The sequence below is a fragment of the Anomaloglossus baeobatrachus genome, chromosome 1 (assembly GCF_048569485.1).
Source record: "Anomaloglossus baeobatrachus isolate aAnoBae1 chromosome 1, aAnoBae1.hap1, whole genome shotgun sequence".
NCBI classification, from domain to species: domain Eukaryota; kingdom Metazoa; phylum Chordata; class Amphibia; order Anura; family Aromobatidae; genus Anomaloglossus; species Anomaloglossus baeobatrachus.
In genome coordinates, this window is record NC_134353.1 from 527,766,062 (window position 1) to 527,785,507 (window position 19,446).

The 19,446-nt window shown below is 48.2% G+C and overlaps 1 protein-coding gene across 3 annotated transcripts in view; it reads left to right on the forward strand.

The window, feature by feature from the left end:
- The window catches only part of MLLT3 (MLLT3 super elongation complex subunit), a 485,346-nt gene that overhangs the window by 277,687 nt on the left and 188,213 nt on the right, over positions 1-19,446 (forward strand). For all 3 annotated transcript variants that reach the window (XM_075316277.1, XM_075316263.1, XM_075316270.1), the window contains exon 6: positions 967-1,569. In XM_075316277.1, coding sequence (XP_075172392.1) covers positions 967-1,569 — 603 coding nt within the window. The remainder of the gene's footprint in view (positions 1-966; positions 1,570-19,446) is intronic.

Here is a 19,446-nt window from a genome sequence, read left to right on the forward strand (position 1 = left end):
GCCGCTCTCACTGTCAGTGCCGGCTCCTGCTCCTTGCACGTGTAGCAGAATACACATCGGGTAATTAACCCGATGTGTACTGTGGCTAGGAGAGCAGGAAGCCAGCACTAAGCAGTGTGCGCGGCTCTCTGCTCTCTGCACGTGTAGCTGCAGCACACACCGGGTAATTTACCCAATGTGTGCTGTAGCTAGGAGAGCAGGGAGCCAGCGCTAAGCAGTGTGCGCGGCTCCTGCTCTGTGCACATGTAGCTGCAGCACACATCGGGTAATTAACCCGATGTGTTCTGTAACTAGGAGAGCAGGGAGCCAGCGCTAAGCAATGTGCGCTGCTCCCTGCTCTCTGCACGTGTAGCTGCGTGCGCTGGTAACCAAGGTAAATATCGGGTTGGTTACCCGATATTTACCTTAGTTACTAAGCGCAGCATCGCTTCAGTGCGTCGCTGCTGGCTGGGGGCTGGTCACTGGTTGCTGGTGAGATCTGTTTGTGTGACAGCTCACCAGCAACCCGTGTAGCAATGCTCCAGCGATCCCTGCCAGGTCAGGTTGCTGGTGGGATCGCTGGAGCGTCTGACTGTGTGACCTCTCACCAGCAACCTCCTAGCAACTTACCAGCGATCCCTATCAGGTTGTATCGTTGTTGGGATCGCTGGTAAGTTGTTTAGTGTGACGGTGACTTTATTCAGGGCAGGCTGTTAATCACTGATTAGAACCACCCCTGGGGCAAAATCAAATTAGAATGAGCAGTGATTTTAAAAAATTGCAGTTCCAGAATGTTTTCCCACATACTGTATACCTATGTAGCTACTTCTGGTCTTTAATTGCCTACTAGTTCATTAGACGCCATGTTTAATATGATAGTCAAATAAAAACTATAATATTAAATTTTGATCATCAAAGCTATTGTACACCAATGGAAACGGTATAAATTCTTTTGCCTGAAATTAAACTTGGATATATCTCTTTCAGGACCCAAGTAAACCAGTTAGTGTAAACAGTAACAGCAACCCAATTAGCTTATCTAAACCTCACAAATCATCAAAGGAGCACAAGGAGAAATCATCAAAAGACTCAAAAGAACATCGAAGTGCCTTCAAAGAACCATCCAGGGAACATTCAAAATCTTCCAAAGAATCCTCCAAAAAACCCAAAGAAAACAAACCACTGAAGGATGAAAAAATTGTCCCTAAAATGGCCTTTAAGGAACCCAAGCCCATGTCAAAGGAGCCCAGGTGTGAGAACAATAATATTCTTACGGTATCAAGTGGTCATCAACAGGAAAAGAAGGTCTCTACAAAGAGGCCTCCTCATATTGACTCAGAAGAACCATTGTCCAGGAAAAGGAGGAAAAGCAACTCTGAATCTTCTCTTAAAACTTTTTCTAACTCCTCACTACTTATATTATCCTCTTCGGACAAAAAATCTTTAAAAGACAAATCTCAGCCTAAACCTGGGAAAGTAAAAATTGAAAGTGAAGTCCTGGATAAGAAGAAGGTGTCATTGCCCCCTTTTGAAGACATTGTGGACCCAAATGATACAGATATGGAGGATAACATGTCTTCAAAATCTGAGGTATCGTATACCTTTATTCTTTTTCCTTTAATATACCTTTTTCGTAGATAACCTCATGGAAAAAATAAGCAGACCTGACTGATTATACGTCATGTTTGCAAGTATTCTAATAATACCTCATTGCCTTGGGCCAGGAATAATGCACTATGGTTGGTTCAAGCTATGGTTACAAGCCATAAATCTGCTAGAAAGTAAACATATATGCTGCCAAAGATTTTTGTAATCATGACATAACCTGGTTTCTTTTGATGTAGAATCAGATATGGAAATTTTGAAATAGTGAATAATGTTTGATGTGTCTTATTAATAAGAAATTCCAGGTTTTTGAAGATTAATTCATTGTACAATGTTTCTCCCTTGACTGTTCAGGTCACATATGGATGTGCTGCCTGCTTAGAGGCTGGACTAAATCCAGATCTCATGCTGGGGACAAGTGGTTGTGTCACATCTTCTACTTTTTGTTTGCGCCGTTTTGGGAGAATGGATCTATTTAATAAAGCTATTATATCTGATTTTATTTGCAGTTGCCAAATACTTTAACAAATGGTTTCCACAGGGTATTCTTCTTCTTCTCTGAAGGCTAATCAGTGTATTTTACCTCTTAAGGACTTGGTCATTTTTTGTTTTTATCACTCACTTTTTTCCGCCCCTTATTCCAAGTGCCATACCATTTTTTTATTTTTTTTATTTTTCCATCCATATAGCCATCTGAGGGCTTATTTTTTTGTGGCATGAGCTGTAATTTTAAATGGCATCATTAATTTTATCATATGGGTGTAATGGTAAAATAATTCCAAGTGTGGCAAAAAATAAAAATTGATATTCTGCAATAGGTTTTTTTTATATATACAACATTCATTTTACCATAACACTGACCTGGCAGTATGATTTTCCAGGTCAGTACAATTACATAGATACAAAACACGTATAGTGTTTTTTGTTTACGTGGTGAAAATAAATTCTTGCTTGTGATGCGACTTTCTAAGAGCCGTAACAGTACGCAGTTTCCCAATTGGGTTTGATAGATTGGACATTTCTGAAAGCATCAATACCAAATATGGGAATTTTTATTTTTAATGGTGTTATTTTCATTGGGGCACTGGATTTATTAGTCCCTTTAGCGGACTTTAAACTGTGATTGTCTGCTTGTCTGTGCTATACAGAACAGTGTATCAGCACTACCCTGTACAACTGAAATCATAATCTATGAATGCCGGCTTACAGCTTGCGTTCACAGGAGGATCATTATGACAGACACAGGGGTCATCAGCTGGCCTCTTGCTGTCATTGCAACCCAATGTTGTCCCACGATGGGAGAGAGGAATGACGACCCCCGCTGACACATGTAAAATCTTGCGGTCAGAGTTTGACAGCTGGATTTAACCAATTAATAACCCCGGGTGGATTTCTGATCCACCTGCGACTTTTAGATGCACATGTTGACTGATCAGATCAGCCATCATGTGCGGGGAAAGATGCAGGCTCAGCGTGCGGTCCTGCATCTAAGGCAGGGAGACGACCCATATTGTACATAGAACATCATGGGTTGTTAAGGTGTTAAGCTGCTGACTTGCTTACATTTTTTTTTTGCAGGGGCATAACTAAGGATCACAGTAGCGTATGGTAACCAATGTGAGAGAATCGGACTTGTTATGCTAATGACACTAGGCTCAAACTCTGCTGCTTGATTTAAAAATTCCCTACCGTTCATTCCCTAACTACACTAATAGCTCATTTTTATTTATTTTTTCCACCCAGTGCATGGTGGGATAATCAAAGTGTCATGAGGGGGCAGAGGCTGCAGTCACTGTTGCAGCCTCTGCCCCTCCTGAAAGAAAGCAGCATCAGTGACACTTGTTTCAGGGGCGGTTCTGTCACTGCTGTGTCTGAGTATCTTCCTAGTGTAATTTCTGCAATGACTGCAGCCTCTGCCCCCTGATCATGCTTTGAATATCCCAGCATGCACTGAGGTACTCAAACAAAACGTCATCAGACAATAAATTAAAATAAATAAATAAATAAATCACGGTAGCTGTTTGATTATGTAGTTAAGAAATGGTAGGGAATTTTTAAAGCAAGTGTATTAAAAAAAGGCTAAATTATGGGACTAAATAGATAAGCAGTTAAGAGAATTAGATGCTTTCCTTTTGCATTATCCCTTTAACGTTTAAAGCTTTAAAGAGAAGCTATCACCTGCTCAAAAAATTAAGTTAATTAAAATTTGAGCTCCCCTGATTCTTTCTCACCTTACCGTTTTGTGCTGCTTTGCTCTGTTGTAAATATCTTTACATTTCATGCTTTTGGAGTGCAGTATGTGAAATTTTAGCTTGTAGTGCAATTGTACGTTTCCTAATCTTCTCTTGGAGTGCTCACTGAGGCAGGAACTAGATGGGAAAGAGGTGACGTGGGGTCAGCAGCACCGCGCTTGCGCAGAACGAAGGACGCCGAGGGGGAAAGTGCGGTCCCGCGATTATGGGCGGTTGCTTGGTAATAAACATCACAGCACCGCCCATAATCTAAAGCCTGCGCGCACGTCACCAGCGGTGACACTGGGCACAGTGCTCATCCAGGAGAGATGGGCACTGGGCATGCGCGGGGACCTGTGGAGCACTGGGCGGCGTCCACAGCTATGGAAATCAGCGATGGGGGACGGCCTAAAGCGGCAGGGGGCAGACTAACTGCCATCATGCAGCCCGCCCCCGTGTCACATTTACAGAATCTGAATACAAAAAGGTACCACTTTATAAAGTCTTTATTTTGGTCTCACAGGGGGCACAATAATAACAGGGACCTTTCTAGAATGCAGCCCAGGAGCTGCAGAGGGGGAATCTTTTAGGTTTTTGGCGAAATTTCTGCTGACAGGTTCCCTTTAAATTTGCTGATTGACTAATTTCTAAGATCCAGAAAAGGTTGTAATTCCTTATCCCATTTTTCATGCATGCTTATAGAAAGAATGCATCTTTATTATTTCATCATCATTATTGCATTGTTTGACGCTAGTCTATTATCCATTTAGTCTTTTGAGCCTTCAGTATTCTACCATCTTAGGATGTCCAAATAAATGCTACATATGCGGAGAAGTCACTTCTGCATCATACAGGCGAAACTTGACTATCATGATAAGGAAAGTCTACAACTAATGATGAGTGAGCACTAACCTGCTCGGGTGATCATTACTCAAAGCAAGCAAGTTGAATGCTCTGATTAATTAACAAGCATAATAGAAAGTCATGTAGTGATGGGCAGTCTTGCTCTCCGCAGACTTAAGGTACCGTCACACATAACGAGATCGCTAGCGAGATCGGAGATGAGTCACTGTTTCCGTAACGCAGTAGCGATCCCGTTAGCGATCTTGTTATGTGTGACACCTACCAGCGATCAGGCTCCTGCTGTGAGATCTCTAGTCGTTGCAGAATGGTCCAGGCCATTTTCTTCAAAGGCGATGTCCTGCTGGGCAGGACACATCGCTGTGTTTGACACTGTGGGACAGGGTCACAGTGACTGCTGAGATCGTTATACAGGTCTCTACTGCGACCTGTATTGTTCCCGCATCGCTGGTAAGATCTGACTCTGTGACATCTCACCTGCGACTTACCTGCAATCCCTATCAGGTCGCATCGTTTTCGGGATCGCTGGTAAGTCGTTGTGTGTGACTGGGCCTTTACAGCCAGCTAAAAACAGAGCATTTCTGGGGGAAGGTGGGCATTTTATTTAGCTTTTTACACACCACATCCAGACAAATTTATCTTGCCCCCAGTGAGAGCCATTTAGAGACTGCAAGCGGCTCTCCCTAGGGTGTCGGCTTCCATAGTTTGCTAAAGGGATCTGGCTCTTTGTCAGATCCATCACGAATGACATATCTGAGCCCTCGCAATATTCGACCAGGTACTGAACGCACCCGAGCACCCCGATGCCTGATCGAGTATCGAGCAGTGGTGAGCATGCTTGCTCATCATTACCTAAAACCTGTATTTTTGCTGTAGAATAGGAAATCGTGACAAGAGTTGGTCACACACATGCTGAAATTGGTGTGCATCACATCCAACTGAGTAGTTACATGGGAAGAGTAAAGTATGCCTTTTGCAGTCCCAATGATCTGGAGAGAGTCAACTGATTACACTACCAATCGCTATTTCTCCATGTGCCCCCCGTTAGGAAGAGTTTCAAGGAAGAAAAATTTGGATTTTTGATTATCCAAACATTCCATCTGCAATGTCCCCAGTACTGTTTACAGAAGAACTGCCAGTTCCAAAAGCACCAGAAATATTTTGTCGAGTCAGGTGAGGAAGAAGAGAGGGCGCTTGATGTCATGAGGCATCTTCCTGTCATGACCCAGACTTTCTGTCAACCACCCCATGTAACACAAAGTGAACTGAATGATCTACACTTTGTGCAGAATTATTAGGCAAGTTGTATTTTAAAGGATTTTTTTTATTTATTGATCAACAACTATGTTCTCAATCAACCCAAAAGACTCAACAAATAAATATCAAAGCTTAATATTTTTGGAAGTTAGTGTTTTTTTTAGATTTGGCTATCTTAGGAGGATATCTGTTTGTGCAGATAACTATTACTGTGCAGACTTATTAGGCAACTTAATATAAACCAAATATATTCCCATCTCACTTGTTTGTTTGTTTTCACCAGGTAAACCAATATAACTGCACAAAATTTAGAAATAAACATTTCTGACATGCAAAAACAAAACCCCAAAAAATTAGTGACCAATATAGCCACCTTTCTTTATGATGACACTCAACAGCCTACAATCCATAGATTCTGTCAGTTGCTTGCTCTGTTTACGATCAACGTTGTGTGCAGCAGCCACCACAGCCTCCCAGACACTGTTCCGAGAGGTGTACTGGTTTCCCTCCCTGTAGATCTTACATTTTATGAGGGACCACAGGTTCTCTATGGGGTTCAGATCAGGTGAACAAGGGGGCCATGTCATTATTTTTTCATCTTTTAGACCTTTGGTGGCCAGCCACGCTGTGGAGTAGTTGGATGCATGTGATGGAGCATTGTTCTGCATGAAAATCATGTTTTTCTTTAACGATACCGACTTCTTCCTGTACCACTGCTTGAAGAAGTTGTCTCCCAGAAACTGTCAGTAGGTCTGGGAGTTGAGCTTCACTTCATCATCAACCTGAAAAGGTCCCACAAGTTCATCTTTGATACCAGCCCATACCAGTATCCCCTCCACCTTGTTGGCGTCGGAGTGGAGCCCTTTACTGATCCAGCCTCTGGCCCATCCACCTGGCCCATCCACCTGGCCCATCAAGAGTCACTCTCATTTCATCAGTCCATAAAACCTTTGAAAAATTAGTCCTAAGATATTTCTTGGCCCAGTCTTGACGTTTTATCTTATGTTTCTTGTTCAAAGGTGGTCGTTTTTCAGCCTTCTCTACCTTGGCCATGTCCCTGAGTATGGCACACCTTGTGCTTTTTGATACTCCACTAACGTTGCTGCTTCACGCTTGATTTTCCTCAATTCATGGGCAGTTATTTTGCGCCTTTTTTGCCCAACACGCTTCTTGCGACCTTGTTGGCTATTTGCCATGAAACGCTTGATTGTTCGGTGATCATGCTTCAAAAGTTTGGCAATTTCAAGTCTATTGCATCCCTCTGCAAGACATCTCACAATTTTGGACTTTTCAGAGCCCATCAAATCTGTCTTCTGACCCATTTTGCCAAAGGAAAGGAAGTTGCCTAATAATTAAGCACACCTTATATAGGGTGTTGATGTCATTACACCACACCCCACCTCATTACAGAGATGCACATCACCTGATTGACTTAATTGGTAGTTGGTTCTTAAGCCTATACAGATTGGAGTAAGACAACATGTATAAAAAGTATGTGATCAAAATACTCATTTGCCTAATAATTCTCCACACAGTGGTAGTTAGAGATTTGGATCTGCCCAAGAATAAGGGGTACTTCTCACATAGCGAGATCGCTGCTGAGTCACAGGTTTTGTGACGTCCAGTGACCTCATCCGCGATCTTGCTGTGTGTGACACTAAGCAGCGACCTGGCCCCTGCTGTGAAATCGCTGATCGTTTTACACTGCTCTGGTTCATTTTTTGCTTGTTGCTCTCCTGCTGTGAAGCACACATCGCTGTGTTTGACAGCGGGAGATAACGATCTGAATGTGCAGGGAGTAGGGAGTCTGCTTCTGGCAGCTGCGGACGCTGGTAACCAATGTACATATCCGGTATCCAAGCAAAGCGCTTTGCTTAGTAACCCGATGTGTACCATGGTTACGTGTGCAGGGAGCCGGCTTCTGGCAGCTGCAGACGCTGGTGACTAAGGTACATATCGGCAAAGTGCTTTGCCTAGTAACCTGATGTGTACCATAGTTACCAAACACAGCGTCGGTACACAGGTCGCTGGTGGCTGATCGCTGTGGAGATCTGCCTGATTGACAGCTCACCAGCCACCATGTAGCAATGCTCCAGCAATTCCTGCCAGGTCAGATCGCTGGAGCGTCGCTTAAGTGTGACGGTACCCTAAAGGCCCTGTTACATGCAATGACATCGCTAACTAAATGTCATTGGGGGTCACTGAATTCGTGACACACATCCGGCCTCGTTAGCGACGTCTTTGCGTGTGACACGTACGAGCGACCGCTAACTATCAAAAATACTAATTTAATCGTTGATCGTTGACACGTCGTTCAAATCCCAAATATCGTTGATGGTGCAGGACGCAGATTGTTCATCGTTCCTGAGGCAGCACACATCGCTATGTGTGACACCCCTGGAACGACGAACACTGTACACAGTGTACCCAACGAGGTGGGTGTGACTTTCATTCGGCTGCTTCCCCCCCCTCCACTTCTATTGGACGCCTGCCATGTGATGTCGCTGTACGAACCATCCCCTTAGCAAAAAGGCAGTTCGCCGGCCACAGCGACGTCGTTAGGCAGGTAAGTTTGTGTGACGGGTACTAGCGTCACAGCAATTTTCCCGTGACGCACAAATGATGGGGGCGGGTACTTTCACGTGTAAAGCAGCCTTTAGGCTGAGCTCTTCGGTTCCAGGCTTCAGCAGTGAAATCTCCTAACCAGTGATGTTCAGCTTTTTTTTTTCCGCAACGGTGTTAAAGACCATGTCCAATACTTCATTGTGGAGGGCAGTTTTGGGGCATGTAGCAACATAAACAGTTTAATAACAGTTCTGAAGAGGAGTCATAATCCAGAGGAATGGAGGCTTGTCATCGATTTGTCCAAAACTAGCCTAAAAGCCGTCTTGCTGAAGAATAGCAATGTGCTACCTTCAATTCCAGTTGGTTATTCGATCCACATGAAAGGAACCTATGGCAACATGAAACCGCTGTTGAGGTGCCTGAACTATGACCAACATTTTTGGCTCCGTTATGGTGTCATAAAAGTGGATGCCCTCTTACTTTGTGTATCCACACAGAAGACCAAGTATAGCTGTTTTCTGTGTGAGTGGGATAGTCATGCAGAAGAATACCACTACAATAAAAGAATGACTTCTCTGACATTCACTTCTGCCAGGGAGTAAAAATATCTTACATCCAGCACTTGTGGACTCACATAAGATTTTGTTATCCGCATTGCATAAGAAGTTGGGCCTAAAGGCCACGTCTCACTAAGCAACATCGCTAGCAACATCGCTGTTGAGGCACAACTTGCTAGCGATGTTGCTGTGTGTGACATCCAGGAACAACCTGGCCCCTGCTGTGAGGTCGCTGGCTGAATGTCCTGGTCCTGGACCATTTTTTAGTTGTTGCTCTCCCGCTGTGAAGCACACATCTCTGTGTGTGACAGCGAGAGAGCAACAACTGAATGTGCAGGGAGCCGGCTTCTGCGGACGCTGTTAACCAATGTAAATATTGGGTAACCAAGAAGCCCTTTCCTTGGTTACCCGATATTTACCTTCGTTACCAGCGTCCGCTGTTCTCACGCTGTCAGTGCCGGCTCCCTGCACACATAGCTAGACTACACATCGGGTAATTAACCCGATGTGTACTCTGGCTAGGAGTGCAGGGAGCCAGCGCAAAGCGGTGTGCGCTGGTAACCAAGGTAAATATCGTGTTGGTTACCCGATATTTACCTTAGTTACCAAGTGCTGCGTCGCTGCTGGCTGGGGGCTGGTCACTGGTTGCTGGTGAGATCTGCCTATTTGACAGCTCACCAGCAACCCGTGTACGACGCTCCAGCGATCCCTGCCAGGTCAGGTTGCTGGTGAGATAGCTGGAGCGTCGCTTAGGGGTACTTTACACACAGCGAGATCGCTACTGAGATCGCTGCTGAGTCACGTTTTTTGTGATGCACCAGTGACCTCATTAGCTATCTCGCTGTGTGTGACACTGAGCAGCGATCTGGCCCCTGCTGTGAGATCGCTGCTCGTTACACACAGCCCTGGTTCGTTTTATTATTGTTGCTCTCCCGCTGTGAAGCACACATCGCTGTGTGTGACAGCGAGAGAGCAACAATCCTGAATGTGCAGGTGTCGCGGGCGGAGGAGGGGACGCTGCGCTCTCCCACTACTCTGGTCCGGCTGCCGCTGCTGCTGCGGCCTGCTGCTGCTCGGTGGCTCGAGCGATGGGCCGGATCCCGGGGACTCGAGCGGCGCTCCTCGCCCGTGAGTGAAAGAGGTTTGCTTTTTGGGATAGTTTATTGTCCGTGACGCCACCCACGGTTGTGGTGATTGTGTGGACACCACCGCTGCTCAGTATGGGGATCCCGGGAGCGGTGACAGGGAGCAGCAAAGTTGTTAGTTTTCCCCTCCGTGGGTAGGGGGTGGTTGTCCCGTGGCCCAGTGATGAGGTGGGGGATGCTGGATGGCAGAGCCGGTGCAGGGCTTGGTGGGGTGCAGGGACGCGGGGGCAGCGCTGTGCCTCACGGCACTGTGGTACTCACTCAGCCTGAGACGGTGACACAGTTCTCGGTAAAACACACGGCTGGAAAGACGGTTCCCACGGACGGCTGCTGTTGCTTTTCCCCGGTAGTTGACGGTGACGGTCTCTGTCCCTGCACCTAATGAAATGTTGGTAGCGATGGGTTCCCACCGGTAACCCGCTCCCCGGCTCGGATATGTGCCGGAGGAGCCCCTCTTTGCCCGCAGGCGCTGGCCCTGAGAAGCTGGTGCCTTGGCGGTGGCGGTGTCTCTCTCTAACGGTTGGACTGTTGCCTTCAATCGGGACTTGGTTGTTGGGAGACCCAGAGGTCCCCTTCACTGACTGATTTGGCAAATTCACGGCGACTCCTAGCCTTGACGGGATCCGAAAGGCCCCTGCCAATGGTGCTGGCTTCTCTTCGTATACCGCTCCGGTACCGCCGAGCCACCACCCGTCCACGGTCCTTTCGGCAACCTCCAAGCTGCCTCTCCTGCAGACAGTCACCGCCATCTGCTAACCTTGCTGTTCTCAGTCCGGGTCACACACCCGGACCAACTTCAGGCTTTCTCAACTGTCACTTTCACTGTCACTACTCTCACTTGCTCCTCTCACTTTGAACTCCAAACTGATCTCCTTCTACTTCCTCCTCCAAACTCTATCTGCCTGGTTTTCCCGCCTCCAGGGCTGTGAACTCCTCGGTAGGCGGAGCCAACCGCCTGGCCCACCCCCTGGTGTGGACATCAGCCCCTGGAGGAAGGCAACAAGGATTTTTGTGTAGCTTTGGTGTACCTATCCGGGGTGTAGGGTGTGGTGGTGTCATGACCTGTGACCCCTGGCTTGCCCAGGGCATCACATTCCCCCTTAGCAAAATGCAGACCGTCCGCGGGCTGCCCGTCCAACACCGGTTTTATTTTTCTGAAAAGATATAAAAATATGACATACAAGTAAAATAACTTCATCCCACATCGGGAGGTGCTTTGCTTAAACGTTACGGTAACATTTTAAACAGTTGCTGCTGCCGCTCTCTCCCACCCAAGTAACCTGGCCCTGATGCTGCCTCTAGGAAACAGGCAGCACCCCTTGACCCCAGTCCTGAACCAGTTACCCGAGCGGGATCTGTCCTTCCCCTCCAGAGGGTAGCCACCGGTTCCTGTGGTGGCTGGGCCCCAGCCTGCTCCACTGCGGGCCCTCCCTCCAACCTGCCTCTCCGGAGGCGGTAACTGTTAGCTGTAACAACATTTTTATTTACATGCCACGAACGTTTGTGGTTGCCCTGCAAGTTCTCGGGCCTGTTCATAGGAGTTCCTATGCAAAACACTGTGGATGGTCCCCACGGGGACAACAATGCCGGCAACGGCCGGTTCCAATCACAGTGCTGACAATCAGGTTACTTGCTCATCGGTAGATCACTTATCATTTTCTTCAAAAACCTTTCAACTTTTAAACTTTAAACACACAGACTTTGGTGGTCCCAACGGGGACGGTGCAACGGTGCTCCGCTGCCTTACTCGGATTCTTCGGCATCACCTGAGGGAGGGGGCGCGGCGCTCACATGGGCCTCCTGGCTGCCCCTCAACTTGACATCCAGTGCGAACCACTCCCTCTCTCCACAGTGCCGGGTGTATTGTACAATGTCGCCCGGCATAAGGTTACGACTGGGGTGCTCCTCTGGCAGGTGAGCATTCACATCCCGGCGGGCTATAAACACTTCGGCCTCCAGGCCCGGTTCATAAATAAATCCATAGCCCCGGCGGACATCAAACCGCCTCACCTGCCCCTCATACAGCGGGCCCCGGACCCGGAAGGTAGCTTGCCTCAGGCTCTCCTTCTCCCGGATTGTACGGGCCACCATTTCCGCCTTCTTTCTCTCTCTCTCTCACCGATTTCCAGGCCCAGCGGTACCGGCTCCCTGTCCCAGTACGGCGCTGCTGCGAGCTCCGGCGCACGGATCAGGCCCCGCGGGACCTGCTGGACACTGCCCACCGCTGGTGATCTGGGCGGCAGGCCCCACGGTGTCTTGGCCTTGGGCCCCGCCTTGCAGCGGCAACCCGGCGCAACCTCAGCCGAGGTGTGGGGGATGGCCACAGGGGCTTTCCGCTGCTGGGCCTCCAGCACAGAGCGGGCTGTCGGCTCTGGCTCGGGGGACTTCTCGGGTGACACCTCCGGCTCGGTTTTCGGGGCTTTCCATGGCAGCACTTCCGATCGACTACGGGCTCCGGCTACAGGTCGGCCCGCTGGGGCGGGCATGCTGGGTATCGCTACCGGTTGCGGTGGTAGCAGGCCTAGTGGCGGGGTCACGGCTTCCGCGACGGGTGGCGAGGGAGGCAGCAGGGCGAGAGGGTTTAGACTGGGTCCCGCAGCCGCGATGACCGGCCCTTCAAGGGCATCGGGGCGTGGGTCACTCACCCTCCCTTCCTCAGCTTCCTCCTCTCGTCTCCGCACGGCCGCTATAACCTCCGCCATGTCGGTCTCCCACTTCTCCATGAGGAGCTGCATCTTGACCTGCAGCCTTTGGTAGAGCTGCGCGGTCCGGATCTCCACCCACGCCGCGGTTCCAGGCGCGGGGGCTACGGTGCTGCGGGACGGCATCCACATGTTGCTGGCGGCTTCTCCCAGGAACAAGATGGCTGCAGAGTCCTGGCGTCCCTGCTTTTATAGCCGTGGCTACATGCACTCAGTCGCCATTTCGTCCCCCTTAGCCTCTTTCCGGCCCCTCCTCTATCGGGGCGGGGTTTTGGCCTTCGCGCCTCTGCTACTCGAAGACGCTCGAGCGGGAACTCTTCGCGCCAAAGATGGCGGCTTCTGAAATTTTCCGGCCGGACACCTCCGGCGGTCACAAGGCGCACCTCTACCCAACGGCAGAGCGGTAAGATCCTGTTCGTGACGCCAAGTTGTCGCGGGCGGAGGAGGGGACGCTGCGCTCTTCCACTACTCGGGTCCGGCTGCCGCTGCTGCTGCGGCCTGCTGCTGCTCGGTGGCTCGAGCGATGGGCCGGATCTCGGGGACTCGAGCGGCGCTCCTCGCCCGTGAGTGAAAGGGATTTGGTTTTTGGGATAGTTTATTGTCCGTGACGCCACCAACGGTTGTGGTGATTGTGTGGACACCACCGCTGCTCAGTATGGGGATCCCGGGAGCGGTGACAGGGAGCAACAAAGTTGTTAGTTTTCCCCTCCGTGGGTAGGGGGTGGTTGTCCCGGGGCCCAGTGATGAGGTGGGAGATGCTGGATGGCAGGGCCGGTGCAGGGCTTGGTTGGGTGCAGGGATGCGGGGGCAGCACTGTGCCTCACGGCACTGTGGTACTCACTCAGCCTGAGACGGTGACACAGTTCTCGGTAAAACACACGGCTGGAAAGACGGTTCCCACGGACGGCTGCTGTTGCTTTTCCCCGGTAGTTGACGGTGACGGTCTCTGTCCCTGAACCTAATGAAATGTTGGTAGCGATGGGTTCCCACCGGTAACCCGCTCCCCGGCTCGGATATGTGCCGGAGGAGCCCCTCTTTGCCCGCAGGCGCTGGCCCTGAGAAACTGGTGCCTTGGCGGTGGCGGTGTCTCTCTCTAACGGTTGGACTGTTGCCTTCAATCGGGACTTGGTTGTTGGGAGACCCAGAGGTCCCCTTCACTGACTGATTTGGCAAATTCACGGCGACTCCTAGCCTTGCCGGGATCCGAAAGGCCCCTGCCAATGGTGCTGGCTTCTCTTCGTATACCGCTCCGGTACCGCCGGGCCACCACCCGTCCACGGTCCTTTCGGCAACCTCCAAGCAGCCTCTCCTGCAGACAGTCACCGCCGTCTGCTAACCTTGTTGTTCTCAGTCCGGGGCACACACCCGGACCAACTTCAGGCTTTCTCAACTATCACTTTCACTGTCACTACTCTCACTTGCTCCTCTCACTTTGAACTCTAAACTGATCTCCTTCTACTTCCTCCTCCAAACTCTATCTGCCTGGTTTTCCCGCCTCCAGGGCTGTGAACTCCTTGGTGGGCGGAGCCAACCGCCTGGCCCACCCCCTGGTGTGGACATTAGCCCCTGGAGGAAGGCAACAAGGATTTTTGTGTAGCTTTGGTGTACCTATCCGGGGTGTAGGGTGTGGTGGTGTCATGACCTGTGACCCCTGGCTTGCCCAGGGCATCACATTCCCCCTTAGCAAAATGCAGGCCGTCCGCGGGCTGCCCGTCCAACACCGGTTTTATTTTTCTGAAAAGATATAAAAATATGACATACAAGTAAAATAACTTCATCCCACATCGGGAGGTGCTTTGCTTAAACGTTACGGTAACATTTTAAACAGTTGCTGCTGCCGCTCTCTCCCACCCAAGTAACCTGGCCCTGATGCTGCCTCTAGGAAACAGGCAGCACCCCTTGACCCCAGTCCTGAACCAGTTACCCGAGCGGGATCTGTCCTTCCCCTCCAGAGGGTAGCCACCGGTTCCTGTGATGGCTGGGCCCCAGCCTGCTCCACTGCGGGCCCTCCCTCCAACCTGCCTCTCCGGAGGCGGTAACTGTTAGCTGTAACAACATTTTTATTTACATGCCACGAACGTTTGTGGTTGCCCTGCAAGTTCTCGGGCCTGTTCATAGGAGTTCCTATGCAAAACACTGTGGATGGTCCCCACGGGGACAACAATGCCGGCAACGGCCGGTTCCAATCACAGTGCTGACAATCAGGTTACTTGCTCATCGGTAGATCACTTATCATTTTCTTCAAAAACCTTTCAACTTTTAAACTTTAAACACACAGACTTTGGTGGTCCCAACGGGGACGGTGCAACGGTGCTCCGCTGCCTTACTCGGATTCTTCGGCATCACCTGAGGGAGGGGGCGCGGCGCTCACATGGGCCTCCTGGCTGCCCCTCAACTTGACATCCAGTGCGAACCACTCCCTCTCTCCACAGTGCCGGGTGTATTGTACAATGTCGCCCGGCATAAGGTTACGACTGGGGTGCTCCTCTGGCAGGCTCCTGCTCCCTGCACACGCTAAGCGGTGTGTGCTGGTAACTAAGGTAAACATCGGGTAACCATACCCGATGTTTACCTTAGTTACCAGTGTCCGCAGCTTCCAGACGCCGGCTCCGTGCAAGCGCAGCGTCGCTTGCACGTCACTGGTCGCTGGTGAGATCTGCCTGTTTGACAGCTCACCAGCGACCAATGTAGCGACGCAGCAGCGATCCTGACCAAGTCAGATCGCTGGTGGGATCGCTGCTGCGTCGCTAAAGTGTGACGGTACCCTTAGTGTGACGGTACCTTAATGAAGACCTTTGTAAAGACAATGGATAAAAATGTAAAAAGCTTTCAAGTATCTCACTGATTAAAATTCCAAGGTTGAGTGAAGCAAAGATAAAGGAAGGAGTCTTAGGGGTGCTTCACACATAGCGAGATTGCTACCGAAATCGCTGCTACGGCACGGTTTTGGTGACGCAATAGTGACCTCATTAGCGATCTCGCTGTGTGTGACACTGAGCAGCGATCTGGCCCCTGCTGAGAGATCGCTGCTCGTTACACACAGCCCTGGTTCGTTTTCTTCAAAGGCGCTCTCCCGCTGTGACACACAGATCGCTATGTGTGACAGCGAGAGAGCGCCGAAATGAAGCGAGCAGAGAGCAGGAGCCGGCGTCTGGCAGCTGCGGTAAGCTGTAACCAAGATAAACATCGGGTAACCAAGGTGGTTACCCGATATTTACCTTAGTTACCAGCCTCCGCAGCTCTCACGCTGCCTGTGCTGCCGGCTCCGGCTCTCTGCACATGTAGCTGCAGTACACATCGGGTTAATTAACCCGATGTGTACTGTAGCTAGGAGAGAAAGGAGCCAGCGCTAAGCAGTGTGCGCGGCTCCCTGCTCTCTGCACATGTAGCTGCAGTACACATCGGGTTAATTAACCCGATGTGTACTGTAGCTAGGAGAGCAAGGAGCCAGCGCTAAGCAGTGTGTGCGGCTCCCTGCTCTCGTGGTTATGATCGCTGCTTCGGCTGCTGTGTTTGACAGCTAAGCAGCGATCATAACAGCGACTTACAAGGTCGCTGTTACGTCACAGAAAATGGTGACGTAACAGCGACCTCGTTGTCGCTGTCGCTTAGTGTGAACCAGCCCTTAATTGGACCTCATATTTGTAAGCTTCTTCAAAATGAGGAGTGTCTCTGTTAATTGCAGGGCAAGGAAAAGGCTGTATGCATAGCACCGGCATTAGTGGTAACTAGACATGAGCGAACCTTTGGGAGTTTGGTTTGTCAGGTACATATGAACCTTAAAGTTTGGCTTTTGACCCCAACTTGAGCTGAACCTCAATTTAAGTCAGTAATTGACTCCACCCACATGCTGCCAGCAATAAGCAAAACACATTGTAGGGAGGCTAGGCGGGTTTTTCAAAACCTTCTTTTTTTTTTGTTTTTGTTTGTGTGTGCACAGTGCATCTGATCACGCTGATTTCTACCCCCAGTGTGTACCGTTCAAACATTGCAAGCGGCTCGCACAGGGCAGACCATCACTCCTACCCAAGCACAGTGGTTTGCACTCGTAATTCACTCGAACTTCGATCCCAAACTTTGTTGGTTTTTTGGGGTTTTTTTGGAAGTCTGTTTCTGAACATCGAACCTCAGTTTCGCTCATAAATATTGGTAACTAGTTTTATGGGAAACTCAAGAGCAGATAGCTATGAAGAGTTGGTAGAAAAGTTCTTTAAAATATATAAGGATCTTGGCTATAACAGGCCCTTAACCCCTTCACGACTGGCCGATTTTTCGCTTTCCGTTTTTTTTTTCGCCATTCTTTTTCTGAGACGTAATTTTTTTATTTTTCAGTCAATATGGTCATGTGAGGGCTCATTTTTTGCGGAACGAGCTGTACTTTTAAATGAAACCATCAGTTTTACCATATAGTGTACTAGAAAACGGCAAAAAAATTACAAATGCAGACAGATTGCAAAAAAAGTGCGATAGCACTATTGTTTTTGAGATATTTTATTCACTCTGTTCACTATATGGTACAACTGATGTGTGGGTGTGATGCCTCAGGTCCGTGCGAGTTCATAGACACCAAACATGTATAGGTTTACTTTTATATAAGGGGTTAAAAAAAAATCGGAAGTTTGTCCGAAAAAAGTGGCGCACGTTTTACGCCATATTCCGTGACCCGTAGCTTTCTCATTTTTCGGGATCTATGGCTCAATGACAGCTTATTTTTTGCGTCTCGAGCTGACATTAACGGTACCATTTTTGCGCAGATGCTACGTTTTGATCGCCTCTTATTGCATTTTGCGCAAAAGTTGTGGCGACAAAAAAACATCGTTTTGGCGTTTGGAATTTTTTTGCCGCTACGCCGCATACTGATCAGATTAATTGATTTTATATTTTGATAGATCGGGCGTTTCTGAACGCAGCGATACCAAATGTGTGTGTATTTTTTATTTTTTTAACCCTTTAATTTTCAATGGGGCGAATGGGAGGTGATTTGAACTTTTAGGTTTTTTGTTTTTTTTTAATTTTTTTAAAACCTTTTTTTTTACTTTTTTTTTTTTACTAGTTCCCCTAGGGGGCTATTGCAATCAGCATTCCGATCGCTCTGCAGTATCTGCTGATCACAGCTACAAGGCTGTAAACAGCAGATACGCTCTTTCTCTTTTGCTGTGTCGCTGGCACAGCGAAAGTGAAAGCAAGTCAGGTGTAGTACAGGAGTCATCACATGACCCTGTGTTACCATGACAACTATTGGGAGTCACGTGATCGCGTCACGTGACTTCCGGTATCGGGCGGTAAGTAAATGTTTACCGCAATCGCGCTTATAATGGCGCTGTCACATTTTGACAGCGCCATATAAGGGGTTAAACGGCACGAGCAGATAACGATTCTGCTCGTGCCTAGCAGGCACACATCTCAGCTGTGAAAATCAGCTGAGATGTGTGCCGATCGCAGCATGATGCTGCCGGCAGACCGCGGGCAGTAACATTATGACCGCAAGGACGTAATTTTACGGCCCGCGGTCGTTAAGGGGTTAAAGATTAATTTCGGACATTTGCATGTAAAATTTGTTCTCTACCAAACAGCGGAGCAATCCGCGATGAGCACAGTGAGAGATTTCACAAAGCTATTGCAGCAGAGAAAAGATATCAAGGAAAATGGAATCCATCAATACTTGCAGATTACTGTTTTGACAATTGTAAGAGATAATCTGATGCAGACGAGCAAAAAAAAAAAAGGTTTGTTACTGAAGGAGGACCACATTTTGTAATGCAATTTCTGTAATTGTTTTATAATTTGAAACAGTGTTTAGACATTTTTTAGTTCTTTGCATTGTTGCTAAGTTTCCTCTAAATATCAGAAAATTGTCATAACAAAAAATTCTGCATCTTTATATTTGCAAAAATAATGTTTCAAACTGCTGAAACTTTTATACATTAATTCTATGTAGTAATAAAAGGAAAATTCTTTGATATCCTAAAAACAAGCGACAACTACAAATTTTAATTGTCCGATTTGTATTTGTGAGGCCAGAATCATTAACAAATGGCTCATTTCATAACTGAACCTGACAACTTTTGAAAATCTGTAGAACAAAGTGTTAATGTACATTACTCACTTATTTTAAACTGATCTGTTTAAATCTATCTTACCCTGCAGAGCTGTATTCACATTTCTGCTGCTCGCTAATGTAAAGTGTCCATTAGGTAGACCCTTAACTTGTCAGAATGCAAATATTTGTCAGGCTTTTCTTTTGACATCAGATTATTACAATATCCTTAAGTCCTGTATGCATTAAATTGAGTCCAGACAGAGACTCTGCTGCATATTACGGTACCAGCACTTGGGATTACTTTTTATTATTATAATATCTTCAGGATAGAGTGATGAGTGAGTGTGATCATCACTACCTGTGATGCAACAGAGCATCTGGGCGCGACTCGAGTACCAAGTATAATGGAAGTCAATGGGAATCTCGAGACAATCAACAGAAGGCGGATCCCGGCACAAAAACGTCCAGAAATTTCAGAAGTGTATATAAAACGTCACATTTATT